This window comes from Pleurodeles waltl, chromosome 2_1 (genome assembly GCF_031143425.1).
Source record: "Pleurodeles waltl isolate 20211129_DDA chromosome 2_1, aPleWal1.hap1.20221129, whole genome shotgun sequence".
Lineage (NCBI taxonomy): Eukaryota > Metazoa > Chordata > Amphibia > Caudata > Salamandridae > Pleurodeles > Pleurodeles waltl.
Window position 1 is genome coordinate 65,255,337 of NC_090438.1, and position 25,010 is coordinate 65,280,346.

The 25,010-nt window shown below is 43.8% G+C and overlaps 1 protein-coding gene across 1 annotated transcript in view; it reads left to right on the forward strand.

Annotated features, from left to right (window-relative positions):
• Window positions 1–25,010, forward strand: part of LOC138261292 (relaxin receptor 1-like) — a 682,359-nt gene that overhangs the window by 263,106 nt on the left and 394,243 nt on the right. The window contains exon 2 of the mRNA XM_069210109.1: window positions 23,315–23,461. Within this exon, the coding sequence (XP_069066210.1) occupies window positions 23,315–23,461 (147 nt within the window). The remainder of the gene's footprint in view (window positions 1–23,314; window positions 23,462–25,010) is intronic.

The window sequence follows — 25,010 nt, forward strand, 5'->3', positions numbered from 1 at the left end:
AGTAAGACACAACTGAGGCCTGGCACAGCGTGTGAACACCATTCACACCGTCTGGTAAGGACCAGCCTTACATTTCACTCTGAAAACTGGGGTGGAACCACTGCGCATAGAGACCTCAGAGAGCACGTGAGCACTCCCGTCCTTCTCCTGGGGACCTTGATTCTGGGGTGGAATTATTTTTAAACCCTACACATCACCTAGTTCGAAAACTTTTCACTTTCGAATATAACATGGAAAACGTGGGTTTTCGACGCTACTTATTTACGTATACCTTACATATGCCTTACATATGCCTTACCTACTTTAAAAATGTTCTGCAGAGCACACTTTGCCGAAAACGGTGTAATGTCCTTTGGGCCATGCTATTCTGAATGGAAAGCTCAACCAAATGAATTCTCGGGGAGGAAAAATTCTGTATACAGTTTCCGTAATTAAATTATGACGCAGAAATGTCACGATTTCTATTGAGAATTACATATCTAAAATACTGAATATGAACGAAAACCTTTTCGAGACCGAAGGTGAACGAAAATTCTGATATATTGTAATTGCTGGAAATCTGAAACTTAACAAAACTTATTCTGTGAATAAAATCATGGCACACCACTAAGGTAGAACTTTCGGTTGAATGTTTAGTTCTTCTTCAGTCTTGACTGGGTGGTATCAACCTTTTACTCTGCTCTTGGTCTCATGCAGATATGTTGCTTGTTAAAACTCTAACAATAAACACTAGTTATAAAAGTGTAATTTTATTTGTGGCATTAAAAAAGCGCCAACCTAGCCCCAGTGTCAGCCGAGCACTGTCTGTTACAAGACACACAGCAGTATGTGAGGGTGCACAGACATGCAGATATACTTACACTGAGAACTGAGGCTGATGCCATCCACTGCCTCTGAGTGGGGAGAAGCCGAGGGCGGGGTTCAGTCTAGTCGTAGAGGGGCTGTGAAGCGTGGCCTTTGGGACATTTTCTCCAATGCCCCACCAAAGGAGCCAGTCTGAAGTGCAAGGGGAGGTCACAGCAGTAGTATCAGAGGGGCTTGTGGTAGTGCTTAATTTGAGCCAGTGGTTTCCGGTGCTCGGCAACAACACTTAATTGTCAACACCAGCACACATGACAATATGCCACAAGGTGGCACTGTTTGTCTAATTTAGAGATAAGCACAACAGTTGTTTATCAAGTTAATATAAAATCAAAATGACTAATACCTGCCACCCATGCCACTCTTAAAGCTTTGGGGGCTTGGAATAGCCTGTATTGTTACACTTGAATGAGCGTGATGGATAGCAGTGTCGGTACAGCATTGGTAGCGCTTGCTGTGGTAATGGGTGGTGCAAGCTTCTGTGCTGACAAGGGCCCTGGCACTTATTTTTTATTTTGTTTCCAAATTAAGCACTAGGTTGTGGAATGGTGTGGGGGGCTTTGCTCCTGCCTGGGAATGTGCAAGAGTGGCCGCTTTAGCATTAGCGGGGGTTAGGCGGAGATATATGACCTCTGGCGGCTGGCAAGGCAGGACAGGCCTATTATTCCACTGCGCATGTCCACAGTGGGCTGGATCACTCAGAGGCTGCGTCTGGTGCATCTGTTTCCTCCCTCAGATCCCAGAGGTTAACTGCAGGAGGCACGAGGAAGCTTCAAGAGAAAGGAAGAGGAGGAGGGAGCGGGGAGGCAGAGAGGGAGAAGAGAGAGGGGAGAAGGGGATAGAGAGAGAAAGACAGAGGATGGATGTAAAGAGAGAGATTGCCCGTTGAGACGAAGGGATCAGTGCTGGTTTGAGCATTGTTACCAGGCCATCCCTAAGGACTGACAGAGAATTGATTCTTACGCAGTAGCTAAGGATGCGTACACACGGAGACGCCTGAAGCGTCAGTAACTCCAAGGGTGTTGACAGTAACCTACACGACGTCCTTGTTCCTCCAAGAGTTTCAGACTCGTCTTTGTTCAGCCCCCATTGTCTTCCGTCTTCAAGATTGATTCATTGATTGCCTGGATCTCAACTGAACAATACAAGCCAACATGCCCTTGATCACCGGTCGATGGCCAGACCTTGGTGAGTGGTTACTTGGCAGGATTGTTGTCTGTGGCTTCCACAGGGTCGAGGTTTGAGTGTATCTTCGGCAGAGAAGGACTCTCCGCTCCCTCAAGAAATCTTGTGACAACATTACATTATATTTCCAAAATGAAGTAGGCACAGCCTCTGTTTTTCTAATTTTCAGCACACCAACTTTCAAAGAATCAAGTGTAATTTTTGTATACTGTTTTGGGAGATTTGTAAGGTGCAATATGTAATCAGGAAACTTTGGTGTTGAGTGTTCATCTGTGAGGAAGTGATAACGAATGACAGGTCACTGGTCCCCTCACTGACTCGTATGGGCGACCTCGCTAGGACCATGACCCTGTAATAGATGCCATGGACATCCCAACTTCTTCAAGCTCCAATGTCATGCGAGGTAGGGCCATACCCCGTCCTGCTCAAGGGATGGTGGCAAGGTAATGACAGTGAGTACCTGGTCGCCACTGATGTCTCCTGTTATCTGCAGCTCATGAGTTTTATTCCAGCAAGGCTTTCTTGGCATTTGGACTTTCTGTGGTCAGTAAATTAATTATTATTAAATTAAGTAGTGGTATCGCCAGGACTTCACAGAGGTTACAAAACTGTGAAAGTGTGGTTTGGAGTGTTATATATAAAATACGTTTTGATTATAGTACGTCAGTCTTCAGGCTGCAAATATAGATATTTACTTCTTGTTTCTTTCAGTTTATTCCATTTGGGTTAAGGGTGTTTTAAAGTTATCATATTCGATGCTTTGCAGCTTTCCATTTTTTTATTAGGCTTCACCAGCTTTGCAAAATGGAAACTTTTCAAAGTTCATAGAAAACAACAAAAGAAGTGAAATACTAATTTTGCTGCTGCTGTTTTTAGTAGGAGTGTAGAGCTGTTTAACCACTTGCCATCTCCCAGATCAGCACATAGCCAGAAACCCAGGAAGGCTGCTATACATTAGCAGTTGTGCTTTCCCATTTCCATTCAGGGATCTGAGGAAACCTTAGCTCTAAACGTGGACAGAAGTGCTTTGCCAACTGCATATATTCACTGAAAATTTTTGCAGCTGGTTTTGGGAATGTCCGAAGGGCTTCCATGAGGATTCTGAAAGACCCCTGGCACATTGCTTCTGGATTGTTAGAGACACATATGGGGTGGTTGTAGAGTCCTGACTCTTGATCAACATTGTTCCTCAACCCAGCAGTAGCAACCCAGCAAGATGCTGACCCACGCATACAAAGCCCAGCACAATGAAGGACCAGCATACATCAACAAACAAATGACCTTCCACCAACCAACCAGGCACCTACGATCTGCCTCCCTCTTCCTTGCAGATTTCCCCCAGATCCATCGATCCAACAGTGAAGGACTCTCTTTCACTCACCTGGCAGTCAAAGTTTGGAACAAGCTTCCCCTGCACCTCAAGAATGCTGCATAGCTCCGGGAATTCAGGAAAGGACTCACGACATGGCTGTTCGAATGAACAGAGCACAGCAAAGTAGCTAGCAACTCCAGCGCCTTGAGACCCTCACTGGTGATGGACTGCGCTTTATAAATCTTGGTTGATTGATTGATCTTGCAGTGGGCACTACTTTCACCAGATAGGAAATTGTAGTGAAAGGTGGTAGCTTCAGCAATTGTTATTCTATCACATCGCTTAGCTAAATTGGGGCAGGCTTTTTCCAACAACTAGACGTGTTTGGTCATGGGGAAGCTGCTTCAAGAGACTCTGACCTTGAGACGCAAGTGTTACGAGCCCTTTGCGGGATAAGGGACAGGCACACACAGGTTATGACATTTGGGAGGAGCTTGTTACTAAGTTGGAAATTAAAAATGACGAGCGCCAGCCGTGACTCACTGAGTTGCGGGAGCGATATCCGTAGGGTCTTAAGCTCTGGAGTTTTCCTGTGATAAGGAGGGGGCATTGGGAGGTTGGGAGGGATCTTTGTTTTCGTGAGTGTGTTGGTGATGCGTGCACTCGAATGACACCAAAATTGATCTGCTTAATTGTTTGAACCTTGGCGTGTGAAACAGTAAAGAGCTGGATTGGATATTCGAGACTCAATGCTTGTAACATGCTGTGAAAACCAAGACAATGGGTGGGAGGTGGAATAGGCTGGACGCACCCAGAGCACTCAGGGGTGACACATGATACTGCAATGAACCATGTAGCTATCTCTTGCCTGTATTGCTTGCTGTCTAATGATAGATCTGTAATATAAATCAGCGAACAGATGCTCTGTTAACCTATGGAATGTGGTACGCACTAACCCAGTTTCTGTATTTGTGACTGACAATATGTGTTGGAATTAATAAAAATAGATTTATTTAAAAAAAAAGAGACTCGGACCTTGGAGCTCGATAAGGTAGGCTTTCAGTTATTTCGTAAGGCTGCTACAAAGGGTTTGGTGGGGTCCTTCACCAAGGCAGTGTCAAGCACAGTAGGACCTGGTGTTAATCATATGCTAACAAACTCACATACTCACAATAATGTAGTACATTTGTAAAATTTAGTGAGGATTCAGAGGTGCTTTGTGGTCTGGAATTTAGTTGGATGACTTTGAGCAGTTGGCCTAATGGTTGTGATGTTGCCAAGATGCTGATGGGAGAGGTCATCAATCTGAGATTGAGGAATGATGTCCCACTAGAGAGGTATGATCCGTGGAAAGAGGAGGCAGAGGGTATAGCAGCATACTGGCCAGTATCCGTGCCTGAACGATATGGCAGTGTAATAGCAGACCTAAAAAACTAACTTTTCAACTGTTTGAGAAATGCGAACAGCTGAGACTGCATGTTGGAAAAAGGGGTAGCGTAATTCAGGCCGTCGACGTCCATTAGAAAAAGATTCACTCTCCTGATTTAGCTCAACGTATAGTTGGAATAGCCGTCAGAAAAGCTGACTCAGCAGAGAGTGAACAAGATGGACCACATCAATGAAAGCACAACTGTAACAAAATACAGCCACAGCCGTCACTGGACCACTGGCTGCGTTAGCTCAGGTTTGTTGGTGTCACACTAGGTAGATCACATAAGTCCTAAAGATAAGTACAACCGTTTCAGAGAAAACAAGATCTGGCAGGTGCCGCTCACTTCACCTCCACTGAGTTGGGCCAGAGTAGAAGAGAATGCTGGGAGTCCGATGGCCCTGATGGAGTCTCCCTCATTTACAGGAAGTATTCATAGAGTCCCTCCCAATACCCTGGCATCAGTATGCACACCAAATGTTTGGTATTTCACTACATTATTATTTATTAAATACTATTTGTTTACAAAACATGTACAGGGAGTGCAGAATTATTAGGCAAGTTGTATTTTTGAGGATTAATTTTATTATTGAACAACAACCATGTTCTCAATGAACCTAAAAAACTCATTAATATCAAAGCTGAATATTTTTGGAAGTAGTTTTTAGTTTGTTTTTAGTTTTAGCTATGTTAGGGGGATATCTGTGTGTGCAGGTGACTATTGCTGTGCATAATTATTAGGCAACTCAACAAAAAAAAATATATACCCATTTCAATTATTTATTATTACCAGTGAAACCAATATAACATCTCAACATTCACAAATATACATTTCTGACATTCAAAAACAAAACAAAAACAAATCAGTGACCAATATAGCCACCTTTCTTTGCAAGGACACTCAAAAGCCTGCCATCCATGGATTCTGTCAGTGTTTTGATCTGTTCACCATCAACATTGCGTGCAGCAGCAACCACAGCCTCCCAGACACTGTTCAGAGAGGTGTACTGTTTTCCCTCCTTATAAATCTCACAGTTGATGATGGACCACAGGTTCTCAATGGGGTTCAGATCAGGTGAACAAGGAGGCCATGTCATTAGATTTCCTTCTTTTATACCCTTTCTTGCCAGCCACGCTGTGGAGTACTTGGACGCGTGTGATGGAGCATTGTCCTGCATGAAAATCATGTTTTTCTTGAAGGATGCAGACTTCTTCCTGTACCACTGCTTGAAGAAGGTGTCTTCCAGGAACTGGCAGTAGGACTGGGAGTTGAGCTTGACTCCATCCTCAACCCGAAAAGGCCCCACAAGCTCATCTTTGATGATACCAGCCCAAACCAGTACTCCACCTCCACCTTGCTGGCGTCTGAGTCGGACTGGAGCTCTCTGCCCTTTACCAATCCAGCCACGGGCCCATCCATCTGGCCCATCAAGACTCACTCTCATTTCATCAGTCCATAAAACCTTAGAAAAATCAGTCTTGAGATATTTCTTGGCCCAGTCTTGACGTTTCAGCTTGTGTGTCTTGTTCAGTGGTGGTCGTCTTTCAGCCTTTCTTACCTTGGCCATGTCTCTGAGTATTGCACACCTTGTGCTTTTGGGCACTCCAGTGATGTTGCAGCTCTGAAATATGGCCAAACTGGTGGCAAGTGGCATCGTGGCAGCTGCACGCTTGACTTTTCTCAGTTCATGGGCAGTTATTTTGCGCCTTGGTTTTTCCACACGCTTCTTGCGACCCTGTTGACTATTTTGAATGAAACGCTTGATTGTTCGATGATCACGCTTCAGAAGCTTTGCAATTTTAAGAGTGCTGCATCCCTCTGCAAGATATCTCACTATTTTTGACTTTTCTGAGCCTGTCAAGTCCTTCTTTTGACCCATTTTGCCAAAGGAAAGGAAGTTGCCTAATAATTATGCACACCTGATATAGGGTGTTGATGTCATTAGACCACACCCCTTCTCATTACAGAGATGCACATCACCTAATATGCTTAATTGGTAGTAGGCTTTCGAGCCTATACAGCTTGGAGTAAGACAACATGCATCAAGAGGATGATGTGGTCAAAATACTCATTTGCCTAATAATTCTGCACTCCCTGTATATTGGAAAGATTGTCAAATAAACAGATCAGGAGCAATCATGAAAATTAGGACAAAAGTTAAGTATGCCCCAATCCCATTTCACTACACATCCTTATCCTACTATTTGTACCTGAGTTGTGACCAGCTGTCCAGTGGGACAGTGAATTACATACTTTATGGTCCATCAGACCTGAAGTCGGTACTCCATGGTTCAGCACTCCCTCCAGCAACCAGTCCATGTGTCTCACCCCTGTATCAACACCTAGCTTACCTTTTTAATACATGGCCTCTAATGGAGCCAGGGGTGGTTGGCTTGTGCCCCGCTTCTGTATCATCATCATCATTATCATCATCTTCATCATCATCTTCATCATCATCATCATCTTCACCTTCATCATCATCTTCATCTTCATCATCATCATCTTCATCATCATCATCATCTTCACCTTCACCATCATCTTCATCATCATCATCTTCATCATCATCATCATCTTCATCATCACCTTCATCTTCATCATCATCATCGTCCTCATGGAGCATATTTGGCCAATTCTTTTGTCCAAAAAGAGTACATGGAAACCTTCTATTACTTACCTTCCTTCTTTGCACAGGATTGAAAACACACCAGGCCACCTCCATCCCAGCTATCGTTCAGATGTAGCACTTAGAATGTCTGTGCCCCAGAGAAGACCTTTTCTAAGTCCTGTTAGCATGGGTGATGAAAGACATGACTCTAAGCAGATACGTTTTTAGGAGAGGTGTGTGAAATTTACACAATTTGCTTTTGCATAATTACATGAAATTTCAGCGAAATGACATGTAATTATGTCACCTGCAAGTCTGTCATTTTGTGCTATGTTTTAACGCAAATTCTTCCTTGAATCAGTTTTTGAGATGAGGGTGCATTAATAAGGGCACCACAAACAACAGCCATCCATGTTGAGTTGTTCTTGTGCATTCACATTTTTTTAACCACGGATTGCATGTCTTATGGTCAATTGTACAGCAAATTGTGCTTAATTCTGTGAATAATGGTGGGAGTTTCAGGTAACAAGCATAACAGGAAACTCACAAAATTATACGAAATTTGCCAGCGTAATACAAACTTCACCCAGGCCCAGTTTTTAGCTACACCACAAAACTAAGCAACAAGTTAAGCTTTTTTTCTGTGACATGGACATAAGCTTTTGAAAAGTAATGTTTTGCAACTAGGAGCCTCTGCAGATGATGGGCTTTCATCACAGCAGTCCTAGAACAAGCCTAGTGACACAATTCTGAATCAACTGAAGCTTAGCCAACATGCATTTGTGTGCTCAGGTAAGGATGTTACCACAGTAACACAATTTATCTTAGGTCTTTCGCTTTCCAGCCAACCCTGGGACAAATGGGAGAAACCTTACAAAGAATTCTAAAAGTAAGAAAGTAGGTTGACGTGTCTTTTATTGAATTTCAGAATAAAGAGGAGCCAATAATAAAAAACATGAACCAAGTTCTGCATAGAAATAACCTCATTCAGGACCAAATTCATTTCAGCAACCCACAATGTATCTGACTACACTGACAAAACACCACCTATCATTTAAACCCATTAGATTACTATGCAGGTTAACAAACATATTGAAATCTATTTTATTCATGCATTGCTTACACAATGGAATCCTTCTTTAAAAAAATGTATACAACGCAGAAAGCACTTATTTTACTGCTTTTGTCAGCGCTCAAGTGAGAGTATCAAACTTTATGGTTTTGCCAATGCTTGTTTCAACTTGTCATGAGAACAATAAGGCATTTCTAAACAAAATCTATCAAAGGTTTGTGTAGTTCTAAGTTCTCAAGCAGGCAGGAGCAGCTCCTCCATGAGAGTGGAGGAGTGTTGCCCTGCTGGAAAAATACTCCAGAGCAGCTGAAAAATAAAATGGTAATAAAGTTTATTTATTACCATTTTATTTTTCAGTTACTCGTCCTGAACCGAGTGTCAGGACGGGGAAGGACAATTGCTGTTGCATGGCAGCAGGGAGCTGTGCACTGTGTTTGAAGTGCGCATGTCCCTTTGGCCGCCGTCTTGCGACGGCCAGCCTGACATGCGGACTTTAAACTTCTCTAACCCAGCTGTCTTAGGATAGCTGGGTTAAAGAAAGCACAGGCCTCAAGTGCCCTTGTGAGCACTGAGAGAGGCCACTCCCTCCTATCATGACGCTTCTTTCATGCTGTTTGACAATGCGAATGGAAAAAGGCATTTTTCAATGTACAATGGCCCAATTTGCGATTCAGTAACCTATTACCGAATCGCAAGTTAGGTTTGCGAGTCGGTATTAAGAAGGGGCGTGTTTACAGAATAGCTGTGCTATGTGGGAATGTTTTCCGACTGAAATGAGGTCGCAAAACATTCCCATTTTACTTTAAGTTGGTGGTAACCCATTCGAAAATGGGAAGAAGTCCTCAAGGGACCACTTCCTGTTTGAAAATGGTTGTAACATTTTTTTTGAAGAGCAGGCATTGGTCCCAGGGGCCACTGCCTACTCTTAAAAAATGAAAAGAAAACTTTTCATTTTCCTATTTTAAATGCATCCTATTTTTCTTGAAGGAAAACAGGCTGCATTAAAAAAAACATTGCTTTAGGCCACCATCCCTGTGATTTTTTAGATTCCCAGTGGGTCGCAAAGCGAGAACTACCTCATGAATATTAATGAGGTAGGTCTATTTGCGATCCAGTGGGAATCGTAATAAGTGTAAAGAACACTTTCATAGTGGGTGTTTGTGTTTACCAAATAGCAAATTGCAAAAATTCACTATCTGGTAATCGCAAACCTGAATCTATGTACATCTGGACCCTGGGCTCTTGACGGAAACGTAGCACAAATGGTATTTCCCGGTTACTAAGTCTACGAAGGGCACTTGGTCGAGGCAAGATTGACCCCAGAGGCAGGTTTGAAAAGGCAGAGCATCAAAGTGATACAGTGCTGAGTGGGCACGGGTGAGATGGGCACATCTTGCAGCTGCTCGATGTGGGTTCCATGGCCAAACTTGGGAGAATCGTGGCTCAGTGGGTATGGTCTCTGTGGCTCAGCAATTTTTCAGGATACGCAGTAGAATCTTCAGTACTGATTACAGGTTTCTTTAGGGCTGGTTCCACCGAGCCAAGTTCCCATTAACAGTGTCATTAAGCAGTTCCCTCTGGGCACTGGCTTTTCTAAGCACTTTAAGTGCTCAGCTGTCAAGAGATGGATGCTAAGGTCTGTTATATCCAGTGCTTAATTTGTAAATAAAAACGTGCAGGTGCCCAAAGCTCTCCTCTGAATCACGCGGCTGCTGCAGTTAAACGCTCACTGAGACAGCGTAATCCTGAAGCCATCTCGGGACCCTTTAATGCATTTACAGCCACTCCCTGCCCCTTCAGCTCACTCTTGCAGCTTTCTGCGTTCTCCCTTTCTGACGCTTTTCTGTTTTTCTCCTCCTACGTCTTTCCCATATGTATCTTTTGCTCACAGTAAATACTTGAGGCAGAAAAATAAGTGCCAGCCCCCAAAAATAAGTGCCCTGCACCGGAAACCACCGGCTCAAATGAAGCACTGGTTGGATCCCTTCCTTGATTGCTCAAGAAAGCTGGACTCTTCCAAGTAACCGGCACAGAATAATACGCATGCAAGAATTCAATTGTCTTCTTAATAGGGTCCCGGTTACAAAAAAAAAAGCATCCTTGGCATTCTTGTAGTTCATGATTGAAGACAAAGGTACATTCTAGAGCCATCTGCAAACTCCGCCTGACGTCATGGAGGGAAAGAGTCAGGCACAGTCCGGCAATAGGACCCGGAAGACAATCTAAACTGCTAGAAGTGACACATTACGGGCAAAAACAAAACGCACGGGTTGAAGAGGTCATCGAAAAATCACAGAATCATTCGGTTTGTTGTTTCTTTCTCTCATAAGTGCCTTCTTTAGATAGGCTTCGGACTGGAACTGACGTCACAGGAAAAGGTACAACTTTATCTTGGATTGGCAACCTCAGATATGGACAGACGAAGCGTCTTGGAAAGGGTTAATTTTAAGAGGTGTCCACGCCCCTTTCCTGAAACTCCAAGTGTTTATTGGACAAAAGAAGAAGTCCAAATGTATCATCCTTGGCACTGCCCTGGATTATGACGTGCTCCTTCCCTCCTCCTCTAAATTCATGTAGTCTCTGCTAAGCTTGGAGTACTGCTCACCGCCCTGTTCTTGACTCAGATGTTGGCTCACACGTAACGTCCGCTATTTTCTCCTAGAGTGGGCCACAACTTCCAACTGGAGATCAGCCCTCTTCCCAGATCCAGGCATCTTTGAGCACGTGCCATCAGCTGGTAATCTTTGGACACAATACAATGTGTCCCAGTGTTCCTGTTCCATTTGATTTGAAACTAGCACCACTAGGTCTAAATGGATTGCTTCAGTAAAACAGAGCTGGGAAAACCTCTACTCAGCACTTGGGAAGTTAGCAGAACCCAGGGAAGTCATTTATCTCGCTGCCTCTTCTCTTGAGACCTTATCTCCTTCTACTCCATGTGAAAGTGATTCTTTCGAGATTAGGCCCAAGCCTGTACTAATGACACTCCCAGGCTTCACACTTCGAGTATGAAACAAAGTATTTCACAGCATTTACATGGTTTATGGCAGCAAAACGGTGCCAGGGTACCAGGCACCAAACATATATCCCCATCTCTAGAGCCTTCTAAGTCACCTCTAGCCCAATCAATAAAGACCAATGAGGATATAAGAGAATCACATATCCTGAGCCAACATCTGGTCCAGGGCTCTCACACAGCTGAGGTCCGCTAAGTCGTTGTAGGCCCCTTCTATGAAAGAGAAATGTGCAACAGAGGCCTTGACAAACACAACTGTTGCACTGCGTAGACCTCAGGCTTTCATCTCTCTCCCTGTGCATGGTGCGCTCAGCCCCTTGAAGTATCATCAAGTACAGGCCACAACGGTGTGATGCAGGCGTGATGCCAGACAGAAATGTATATACATTCTGGGATGAACTTTAGAAAGAAATGTGTAATGAATATGTTCCTGATCGCATCACTTTTATAATTTATGTAGTGACTAGCAGTAAATTGACTTTACCACTGGAATTGTTAGCCTAGATTATCTATACTTTGTTTATACTTTGTTTTAATTATATTAATTAATATATTTAATTAAAATTATATTTTTTAACCATTTATATTGTGTAGTTGGACTGAGAAGGTGTTATGGTACTTTGCAAGACTAAAGGAACAAGACGGGGAATGGTTAAACACGTCAGGGACAGGGGCATAACAAAGGTCCCCGCAGCCCCCGCTCTGCGGGGGACACCCCGAGCTCCTGTGGCCCCTCAGCACAGCACCTGGCCTGAGTGAGTCCGGAGGGGTGCCCCGTCCTGTTCTGTGCAGGAAGGGCGGAGGCTCCAGTTTCGTAGCGCCACTGGTCAGGGAATAGTCGAGAGAAGAGAACTTGAAAGAATGCTTGTAGTCGGACAACCGCTGTCTCGTCCTCCAGCGCCGCCGTTTAGGACTTGTCTGAAAACATGGGCTTTGAGCTGTTTCCAGAAGGTGCTGAGTGGCGCCCGTTTTCTTGGTGCAGGAGCACGAGAGTTGCGGAAGTGGTGGCTGCTTCCGTGCAGGGGAGGCTCGGAACTTGCTGACCTCCAGGGAAAGCCTATCGCGACAGCAGAGATGCCACGAGATGGAGGGGTGTTCAAGTCTTGAATGGCCTCATAAACTAGACAGCGAACTTTAAACTGGACTCTGAAGGTGATGGGATGACCGTGGAGGGCGTGCAGTTTAGAGGTGATGTGAACAAACTTGCTGGGGCAGTGGAGGGGCGTCGCCACACTGGCTGAGCCAGAAGCAAAAAAATAAAACGATAGTCTTCTATCCTTTTATTTTTCTGCTTCTGGCACAACCAGCAGTGCAAGGATGGGCGGGGCTGGACCACGGGAGGTCGGAAAGGGGGAAGAGGAGAGTTTGCACCTGGGTGCGCATGTGTGACTGGCCGGCCATCTTAGGCTGGCCAAACACACATGCGCACTTAGGTTTCTCCAACCCAGAGAACCTGCACAGGCCCCAGGGCTGTATCTAATCCTGACGCTTCTTTCATGCTATCTTTAGCATGTAAGCAGCACCAGGATCGCTGGGGAGCTCATCCACGAAAGAGGACGACGAGCAAGGCTCCAGCATCCCTGAAGGTATGTTCCTTTCCTTTCCTTTCCTTTCCTTTCTCTCCTCCGTGTCTGCCCCTCCAACCCACCCCTTGTTATTCTCGGTGGCCGCCGCTGTCAGTGGACATGCCTGGCTGCTGAGCGGAGCACACCTTTGGGTGGCGTGGTGGATGTTTGGCAGGTAACTACGAAGAAGGCAACTCTAGCAATGCACAGCGAGTGGACAGTTGTTTTGAGGTGACCGGAGTAAGATGTGGCACATTTTCTACAAGGCCTGGATTCGGAAGTTATCAGCTTTTGCCCCCCTGTTGATTTGGGGGATAAGTACAGGTGTTGATTCTGCGCTCAAACACACTTATTCTAAAGAGGGGGCAAGTGGGGGAGGAATCCAAGATCAATAAATCAATTTACAGGATTGTAGGAGAAGAAAATTATGCATCTTCCAAGTTTTCAATTGGAAGATCAATTTCTCGTATTGCAATGTCTTTGGTTGTTGATGTTGGTGCGTAGTGGTGTGTAATGATGCGTAGTGATGCGGGAGTTGTTTAGCCTCAGACCAAGAGGTTCCTTATAAAGACTAAACAAAGTGGGATCTGGGATTGAGACCTTTATAAGACTTCAGCTCTGTTCAAGGCGTGATCCACTGTCTTCACCAGTTGATGTCTATTGGCCAGGAACCATCTGAAACAGCCCGAAGCCGTGCATCAGAAGCCGGGGCAGTGCTCCAGTATCCGGAGGGGCCTGCCATGGCCAATCATGTACAAGGCAACCAAAAGATCCAGCCGGCCAATGAGGAAGCAGGGTTCACCTGTCCAGAATGCCCATGAATCGTATAACTCTCCCCCCTGAAAAGATATATGTTTAAGGTTTAGACACAATCTATGCAGTATCAATAAGTCCAGTAGCACAGGCCATGAGGAAAACCATGGTATCTAAATTCAAATGCTATGTTTTGAAGATGTCTGGACAAATAGATCTTGGATTCCAGCCCCAGGTAGCTGTCATCTTTGCAGCTGCACAGGGGCCATGCACTCAGAGAGCTGTCTTCCCAGGGTGAGATTTATGACAAATTGGGGTAGGAAAAATACACCCTATTGAACAGAGCTCATGTCATCTCTTCATTTCACGTCAACCAGAACATGTTTCAGCCTGTAGGTTTTCATTCCCATTAATCACCAGAATAAAAGAGTTTTAATGATTTGAACCTTCAAAGGGCCATTCACATAAGCTGGGCTCGAACTGCCGACTTTTCCAAATAATTGCCCTCTCTGTAAAAGGCTGCAAAAAAAGGTCGTTGATATATACTAAAGGCCACTGGAACCAGGGTTCTGCAAAGTCGGTCCTGGAGAGCCAGGTCCATGCCAGGTTTTTAGCATATCCACATTTAGAAACAAGATGTTTCAGAAATCTACATTTTTCTAAATGTGTATATGCTAAAAACCTGGAATGGGCCCGGCTCTCCAGGACCGACTTTGCAGAACCCTGTAGCATTTGAAAAGTGTATGAACCAGCTGGTTCATCCAAGCTCAGTTCTTCATAAGAAATAGAGATTCATGTGCAGATATGAAGAATACTTCAGTAGAAGTCATTAGGAAACATTAGGAGTTTCACTCCGTAAAGTTACAGAAAAACGTAATGAATTCCACCAAGGGACAGAAAATATGCAGCCCACGCTGTAATTTAGTGCTGGTTGTGTATGCAGTGCTGAAAATGAGTGCGAATGGCACCATGCGTTGCTCAAGAGTGCACGGCCCTTCAAGTTGATTTTGCTGCTGCTCGAGTAGAAAATCTACTCGAGCTGCAGCAAATTTTGCTCCAAACTCAAGTAATGGATTGCTCTGCCTGGGTAACTTGATTCCTATGAGCTGTAGTCTCTTCTCGCTGTATCACTTCCTGCGGGGCATCAAAATAAATGTAGAGGTGTAGCAGAATTTGTGAACCCTCAATTGATCTCAAGTTTTCACTGGACCGAAAATGAATGCAGCACTGTCACTCACCTGTGACAAGGAAGATGAACAAAATGCCAATATTTTATCACTCAGATGTAATTAGTGTGATGAGTTTTGAAAATTCCTGCACTAGACCTCAGGATCCCCCCACATTTTAAGGTAAATCCTTGTTCTTGTACTGGTTACGGCCATGTTGGATGGACCAAAACAGAGCTTGGAGGTGAGCAGAAGTGATGCTTATCACCTGGTGAGTAGAGCTCTGGCTTTTGAGTAAAGAATCATGGATTACTGAAATGAACAAGCATGTTATATGTCTTCAAATATGAGCTCATGGTTTATGCTCATGAAGAGATGGGCCTGAACTCGGGGAAATAAGTATCATAAAAGAGAAAATGTGCAACACACAAAGTGAAGATTTGAGTCCCTCTGAGAGAGCGCCCTGGCAGTATTCCTACCAGAAGTGCTGCAAGATGCTCCAAATAAAAAAAAGCAAAAATATGGATGACTAAATAGCAATGAAAGAATTAGGCTGCCGCCACAGATGAAGGTGTGTTAATCTTGCATGGTGCACCACCTCAAAGAATACAGACTCTAAAGTACTTTGTGAAGCCATTGAAATCCCATCACAGGGTGCCCCACACTGCCTCAAACCCTAACTGCATGTTTGTAGTATGTCTTTCTAATAACTGGGATCAAAAAGATAACTTGCTTTGAGATTCTTTGAAGGTTATACCAAAGCTTCTCTTTGTCATATGCCCTGTTCACCACCTCCATTACCATGGCAACTGAAGATGGTCCGGGGATTGGAGAGCTCTTGAAGAGAAGGCCTCTACTGGTGCACCTGAGCATCCCATTACCTCACTGAGGCTTTAAAGGTAGAGAAGAGAGCAATCATATCTCAGCCAGGAAAGGCCACAGGAAGTGCTTCTGGATGCTTTTTCAGAATGCCCTACTACGGATTATGGCAGGGAGGTGGGAGGGGCTTTCTCCACTGTAGTGAGATGGGCTGTGCTTTGAGGCTGTTCTCCTCCAAACACCTATGGTGATAGAGGTTGAATGCACCAGCCAGAGTCTCAATCAAATCAACTACTATTGATAATTAACCTTTATAATGAGTTAAGGACCGGATTAGCCAAAAAAGGTTCCCAGGAGGAGTAACCATTTAAAGCTGTGAGGGTCACAATATTCCCCGGACTGACATATAAAACCGTTATCAGATCAGCAAAGATGTATATGAGTATTTGCTAGAAGATACACTTGTGTATTTGTTCAAAGATACACTTGGGTATTTGCTCTAGGACACACTTCTCTATTTGCTCAAAGATACATATGTATTGCTCACAGATACATGTGTGTTTGCTCAAACATACACTTGTGTATTAGCTCATGTGTATTTGCCCTAGGATACACTTGTGTATTTGCTCATAGATACACTTGTGTATTTGCCCTAAGATACACTTGTGTATTTGCTCAAAGATACACTTGTGTATTTGCTGAAAGATACACGTGTATTTGCTCTAAGATACACTTGTGTATTTGCTCAAAGATACACTTGCGTATTTGCTTTAAGATACACTTGCGTATTTGTTCTAAGATACACTAGCATATTTGCTCAAAGATACACTTGTGTATTTGCCCTAAGATACACTTGTGTATTTGCTCATAGATACACTTGTGTATTTGCTCAAAGATACACATGTGTTTGCTCAAAGATACACTTGCGTATTTGCTCAAAGATACAATTGTGTATTTGCCCTCAGATACACTTGTGTATTTGCTCATAGATACACTTGTGTATTTGCTCATAGATACACTTGTGTATTTGTTCTAAGATACACTTGTGTATTTCCTCAAAGATACACACGTCTATTTGCCTTAAGATACACTTGTGTATTTGCCCAAAGATACACTTGTGTATTTGCTCTAAGATGCACGTGAGTATTCACTCAAAGATACACTTGTGTATTTATTCAAAGATACATTTGGGTAATTGCTCAAAGATACACATGTGTATTAGCTCATGCATATTTGCTCAAATATACATCTGTATTGCTCTCAGATATATGTGTGTTTGCTCAAAGATACACTTGTGTATTAACTCATGCGTATTTGCTCTAAGAAACTCTTGGGTATTTGCTCAAAGATACTGTTAGAAATGGGGTCTTTGGTTGCCAGTCAGGTTACCCCCTGTCCAAGCAAGGACCCTCACTCTAGTCAGGGTAAGTCACACACAATCCAAATTATCCTGTGCCCACCCTCTGGTAGCTTGGCACTGAGCAGTCAGGCTTAACTTAGAAGGCAATGTGTAAAGTAGTTGTGCAATAAATCATACAATAACACCATATAGCACCACAAAAATACACCACACAGTGTTTAGAAAAATATATAACATTTATCTGGATATTTGCAGGTCAAAACAATCAAAGATGCAATAAGTAAATGTAGTGATATCACTGAAAAATGATATAAAGTGTCTTAAGTCTTTTAAAAGCAAACAAAGTCTCTTTCAAGCACAAAGTACCTGGTTCGCGTGAAAAGTTTCCGCAAAGGGCCTCAGAGGAGGAGAAGCGTGGAAACAAAGGGGTGTGCGTCGATTTCTCGGGCTGCACATGGCGATGCGTCATTTAGTTTTCTCGCAGGGATGGCTGTGCGTCGATTTCTGGCGCTCAGTTGTGGATTCTCCTTGGGTTGCGGGGTTTTCAGATGCCCCGGGGTCTGTGCGTGGAATCCTGGGCTTGCGGAGCAAAGTCACAAGCGCTGCGTCGTTCCGGTGGGCGTTGCATGGAAGTTTCTTCCGCACGGCAGACGCTACGTCGATTTCCCCTCTGGAAGTCGGGCTGCGTCATCCCAGGTCCGCTGTGCGTCGATCCGGTGGGCCGTGCGTCGAAGTTCCGTTCGCAACGCAGGCGCTGCATCGATCTTCTCCTTGCGAAGTCGCACTGCGTCGTTTCGGTTCGGCGTGTGGTGAATTTCTCACCGCGGGGAGGCTGTGCGTCGGTTTTAGCAAGCTGTGTGGCGAAATTTCGCCACACAAGGAGTCCAGTTGCAAGAGAGAAGTCTTTTTGGTCCTGAGACTTCAGGGAACAGGAGGCAAGCTCTATCCAAGCCCTTGGAGAGCACTTCTTCACCACAGCCAGGGAGCAGCAAGGCAGCAGGGCAACAGCAAGGCCGCAGTCCTTCACAGAAAGCAGTCAGGTGAGTCCTTTGGGCAGCCAGGCAGTTCTTCTTGGCAGGATGCAGGTTCTGGTTACAAGTTTCTTCTCCAGGAAGTGTCTGAGTTGGAAGGGGCAGAGGCCCTGTTTATATACCCAAATGTGCCTTTGAAGTGGGGGAGACTTCAAAGAGTGGCTTAGAAGTGCACCAGGTCCCTTTTCAGTTCAATCCTGTCTGCCAGGGTCCCAGTAGGGGGTGTGGCAGTCCTTTGTGTGAGAGCAGGCCCTCCACCCCCCCAGCCCAGGAAGACCCATTCAAAATGCAGATGTATGCAAGTGAGGCTGAGTATCCTGTGTTTGGGGTGTGTCTGAGTGAATGCACAAGAAGCTGTCAACTAAACACAGCCAGACGTGGATTGTAAGGCACAGAAATATTTAGGCGCATTGAAATGCTCACTTTCTAAAAGTGGCATTTCTAAAATAGTAATATTAAATTCAACTTAACCAGTCAGCAGGATTTTATATCACCATTCTTGCCATACTAAATATGACCTTCCTACTCCTTTCAGATCAGCAGCTACCACTCAAACAATGTATGAGGGCAGCCCCAATGTTAGCCTATGAAGGGAGCAGGCCTCACAGCAGTGTAAAAACGAATTTGGGAGTTTTACACTACCAGGACATGTAAACTACATGGTACATGTCCTGCCTTTTGCCTACATAGCACCCTGCCCTATGGGTTACCTCGGGCATACCTCAGGGGTGTCTTGTATGTAGAAAAGGGGAGTTCTAGGCTTGGCAAGTACTTTTAAATGCCAAGTCGAATTGGCAGTGAAACTGCACACACAGGCCTTGCAATGCAAGGCCTGAGACAAGGTTAATGGGCTACTTAAGTGGGTGGCACAACCAGTGCTGCAGGCCCACCAGTAGCATTTAATCTACAAGCCCTGGGCACATATAGTGCACATTACTAGGGACTTATAAGTAAATTAAATAGTCCAACTGGGTATGATCCAATGTTACCATGTTTAAAGGGAGGAAGCATATGCACTTTACACTGGTTAGCAGTAGTAAAGTGCGCAGGGTCTAAAAACCAGCAAAAACAGTGTCAAAAAGTGGAGGGAGGCAGGTAAAAAGTTAGGGGTGACCACCCTAAGGCTGTCAGGTCTAACAGATACACTTGTATATTTGCTCAAAGATACACTTTTGTATTTGCTCAAAGATACACTTGTGTATTTGCCCTAGGAAACACTTGTGTATTTGCCCTAAGATACACTTGTGTTTTTGCTCATAGGTACACTTGTGTATTTTCCGTAAGATACACTTGTGTATTTGCTCAAAGATACACTTGTGTATTTGCCCTAAGATACACTTGTGTATTTGCTCAAAGATACACATGTGTTTGCTCAAAATTACATTTGTGTATTTGCCCTAAGATACACTTGCGTATTTGCTCTAAGATACACCTGCGTATTTGCCCTAAGATACACTTGCGTATTTGCTCAAAGATACACTTGAGTATTGGCTCAAAGATACACTTGCCTATTGGCTCAAAGATACAATTGCGTATTCGCTCAAAGATACACTTGTGTATTTGTTCAAAGATACACTTGTGTATTTGCTCTAAGATACACTTGCGTATTTGCTCAAATATACACTTGTGCATTTGCTCAAAGATACACATGTGTATTTGCTCTGATACGCTTGTGTATTTGCTCATAGATACATGTGTGCATTTTCCCTAAGATACACGTGTGTATTTGCTCTAAGATATACTTGTGTATTTGCCCTAAGATACACTTGTGTAGTTGCTCTAAGATACACTTGTGTATTTGCTCATAGATACACTTGTGTATTTGGTCTAAGATACACTTGTGTATTTACCCTAAGATACACTTGTGCATTTGCTCTAAGATACACTTGTGTATTTGCTCATAGATACATTTGCGTATTTGCCCTGAGATACACTTGTGTATTTGCTCTAAGATACACTTGTGTATTTGCCCTAAGATACACTTGTGTATTTGCCCTAAGATACACTTGTGTATTTGCTCTAAGATACACTTGTGTTTTTTGCTCATAGGTACACTTGTGTATTTTCCCTAAGATACACTTGTGTATTTGCTCAAAGATACACTTGTGTATTTGCCCTAAGATACACTTGTGTATTTGCTCAAAGATACACATGTGTTTGCTCAAAATTACATTTGTGTATTTGCCCTAAGATACACTTGCGTATTTGCTCTAAGATACACCTGCGTATTTGCCCTAAGATACACTTGCGTATTTGCTCAAAGATACACCTGCGTATTTGCCCTAAGATACACTTGCGTATTTGCTCAAAGATACACTTGGGTATTGGCTCATAGATACACTTGTGTATTTGCCGAAAGATACACATGAGTATTTTCTCAAATATATTCTTGTGTGTTTGCTCAAAGATATTCTTGGGTATTTGCTCAAAGAAACACTTGTGTATTTGCCCTAAGATACACTTGTGTATTTGCCCTAAGATACACTTGTGTATTTGCTCATAGATACACTTGTGTATTTGCCAAACGATACACATGAGTATTTGCTCGGATATTCTTGTGTATTTGCTCTTAGATACACTTGTGTATTTGCTCAAAGATATGTTTTGTGTATTTGCTCTAAGATACACATGAGAATGTGCTGAAAGATACACTTGTGTATGTGCTCAATGATTTACGTGTGTATTTACTCATGCAAAATTACATTTGCTAAGTTTTTTTCTCCAACCCATTCCCCTTCATCCCACCAGCTTTGGAGGGAGTGCGCCCTTCCCAGATTCACTGCGTCACTCACGTGCACACATATCTGATTGTTGGGAATATCCCACAAACATGTTTATGAAGACCTACAAAACTCTGTTTTTTGATGTGTATGAATTTTTTTTCAGAGCACCCTTGCTCTGGAACCCTAGCTCCCGCCTCTGGGAGACATTGTACTGATTAGGGGTTGTGAGGGTCCAGGGATGGGTAGTGTGCAGGGACTGGAAGGGACTCTAGGGCACAGGGACGTATAGTGTATGGGAGTAGTAAGGCGTTTAAGGGTTCAGGAATGGGTACTGCATACGGGTAGTTAGAGGTGCAGGGATGACTGATATACAATTAGTTTTCAATAATTAAAATAAGTAAAATTAAATATATATTTGCATTAATACCTGCTAATTTTGAATATTTTAGAATATTTATATACATATAATTATATATAGACGTATAAATATATCCATTTATTTATACTTATGTTAAATGTGTGCGTGTGTATATACAAACACACACACACACATTTAAATGTATATATGTATATCACAAAAAATACATTCTAAAGGGTCGTTAGAGCTCTAAAGGCACTTCCTGGTGTAATTACAAGTGATATAAAGGCACTCCTGCGTAATGAGCGCGATACACCTGATGTAACAAACAACCGTGGAGTAATGACTGACATTCCCTGGGTGCGGCTGCACCACACTTGCTCCCATTACCACACAGTTTGTTGCTGTTCATTGGTGACATTTTGCAAACCGCATTAGCTTTGTCGGGCATTTTTTTGTTTCTCTGCAACTTTTTGACCAACGAATGGATTTACAGATTTACGATTTGCTACTTCCCTGGTATGGTGTAAATGCCTCATGTTTGGTATCAGGTACAGCTTTGCAGGGAACCCTCACCCTGTCCTCAAATTTGCAAGTCAGGGTTCTCCTAACATTGACGTTCTGATTCTAACAATGGCAACCGACTGACTGATTCACAACGAACATTAAACATATTAGACATGCTTGGTGCCCCCCTACGCATGCTTTTAGTTTACAATTGTGAAAGTATGACGTTTGGATGTACTGACTTACGGAGAAAGCGCTATTATATTCACAAACGTTGGCTTATGGTTAAGAAATTAATCAATATTTTTTTCTTTCTTTTCTCATGAAAAATTTCTACAAGGCTTCCGCCTCGTGGGCCTTAGTTCAAACTGGGGTTTACCTCTAACTCTGGAACACATTTCTGACTTTGAATTGTTTTTTAAAGCATTGCAATAGGACTATGGGAAATCTGACTCAGTCTTACATTTTCAGAAATGCTGACATATGTAACATGAATGCGTGCGTAATTTCCACCAGGTGGAAGTTTCAGTTGCAGAAGTGTGACAGAAATGTATATTCGCCATTTTTTTCTCCATGGTCAAAATATTTTATTCATAGAGTGATCCGAAACCCACACTGAATTTGGTGGTGTTCCCTGCACATTCCCAAATCTCTGTGCCAGGGGGATGTGAATACCGACCAAGTTATGAGTGTTCATGCGTTCGCCTGCTTTACAGGTAGGGCCGCCCAGACACGTCCCCAAAACGTCTGTGAAACATTTGTGGAAATTCCACCACACTGCCAGCATGTTTTTGTTGACAAATGTTACTTGTGAGGGTGAAATTCCAGTGGCACAGCTCCTTTTAATGGCAAAGAGCGAAGCTTTTTTCCAGAGCAATCACTATATATCGCCTGGTGCCACGGACTTGCCCAATCGTAGCCCCTACATATCAGGGTTTTCTCTCATCTGTGTCAGCGGTGCTCATGTTAATGCCTTCTAAACAGTGCTTAATTTGTAAATATAAGCATGCCGGTGCCCAAAGCCCTCCTCTTAAGCACTTGGCTGCTGCATTTAAAAGTGTGAGCACAGAACTCTGAGGCAGCGTAATCCTGAAACCATCTCGGGCATCTTTAATCCATTTACCACTCCCTGCCCCTGCAGCTCACGCTTGCAGCTTTTTGCTTTCTCCCTTTGTGAAGCTTTTTCGTTTTAGAGTCTTTTGCTCGCTGTAAATGCGTGATGCAGAAAACTAAGTGCCGGCCCTCAAAAATAAGTGCTGGTGCCTCGCACCGGAAACCACCGGCTCAAATTAAGCACTGCTTCTGAAGAACAAATGACTGTAAAATAGATTTCTGCTGCTGGTGCAGGAACCCGATGAGTTTCACACCTTGCTGCAACCCTCTGGCTGGTCGTCACTTTCCATAGCAGAGTCACTTCAGTTTGGTCTTTTTCTTCCTGCCTCCCTCAGACCTCAATGAGGACCTGTACAGACCTTTCCACATGTCCTCCTAGACACGCCAGGGGTTTCGCTTTTCCCGCCTCATGAGATGCTGTTTTCCTTTCCTTGGCAGAGTCGTTCCTGATTCCCACCAACCTGGACAGCGGGAGATGTCCCCTCGGACAGTTCCCCTGTGGGAACCTGTCGGTCTGTCTGCCCCAGCTCCTGCACTGCAACGGGAACCAGGACTGCGAGAACGGAGCCGACGAGGAGAACTGCGGTAAGGAGCTGCCTTTTTATTACACCCAGTGCTTTAAATGGGAGAAAATAGGTGCAGGTACTCATTAACATATACTAGTAGTGTGGTGGGTGGGGCTAGGGGCGGGGCTAAGAGCAAGACATGGGATACTTTGACTTATATACCAGTTGCAGCACATGCCAAGGCCCATGAGAAATGTGTTTGAACAAACAAAACAAGTTAACTCGTTAAACGAAATGTAAGCGAAACACAACACTATTTATCTTACTGGCAAACATATTTGCTGTCGTTTTGCACAATACTATATATTCTTGAACCTGCACACACAGAAAGAAACAAGCAGAGGCGCACACCCAAAGCATTCCACACAGTCCTCCTTAAAGTGCCCTGATTCTCTCTCTTTCATTCGCTTTTCTCTCACACAAAGACACACACATACCAGCAGGCAAACACACATACATAAGGAGACCCTCGTTCAAGAGACTCAGGTGGGATCAAAGCCATTTTAAACTTTCCTCCCATGGCTTTCTTAGTTGTCACAGCGGGCTGCCTCAATTCCTGTGTTTACACAAAAGCACACAAGTGTGTAAATGTGATTGACAGCACAGGGCCTGAATGGACCCTGTTCTGACAAACACAGCGTGATCGTAAATACCCAGACATTAGGCACATAATCCCCGCTGAATAGCTCAGCGGGGCTCAGTTTAGGGCGACAGAAGCACCTTTGCTGTCAGAGGCGGGTTCAGCTCTGAGAGCCCAGTACTCACCAGCACTAGCAGCTAATGAGCCTACCCTTCATGAGTACCAGTACTCTCCTTGGCAGCAGAGAAGTGCCGGTACTCAGAGTGAAAAAAATAAGAAGTGCCGGTACTCAGTACCGGTGAGTACCGGCCCATTTAAAGCACTGATTACACCTAAAGCGCTGCGTGCCACCCTGGCCTAGCTTCAGGGCGCTGGGTGTGCAAAAACGTCTTCATCTCTATTTTTATCGCCGTCATTTCGTTTGCACTCTATTGATGTGGATATATTTGTCAACCTCTACTTTGTTGTAGATTTTATTCTTTTCTCTGTTTCTTCCACTCACAGGTATATAAACATATATATTCTATGTATAGCATGTTAATTCGATATCTTCCTAGTAAATTAACCCACCCGGTTAATGCCATGCAAACAGCCGCTCGTCCATCTCACTTGCTCTCAATGGGTTCCCTTAAAGACTGGGCCCGATTTAGAGTTTTTAGGAGGGGTTACCTTGTTACAAACGTGATTGATATCTCAGCCGCCATATTACGATACCATTATACCCTATGGAGATCATAATACTGCAGACGGGATTTCCATCACATTTGTGAGGAGTAACCTGTCCGTCAAACTCTAAATCAGGCCCTTTGTAATCAGCCATTAATGTACCTCAGCATTATTGTTAGCACCCCATTAACCCCCTGCCCTCCTCCCATCTTCCCCCACCTCATGACATCACACCGCAACTCCTCCCCAACAACAAACATCACATTTTCTTTCCGCCCAGGGTGATATTCCCGTCAATCTGATTTAGGGCTAGCCCTCAGTA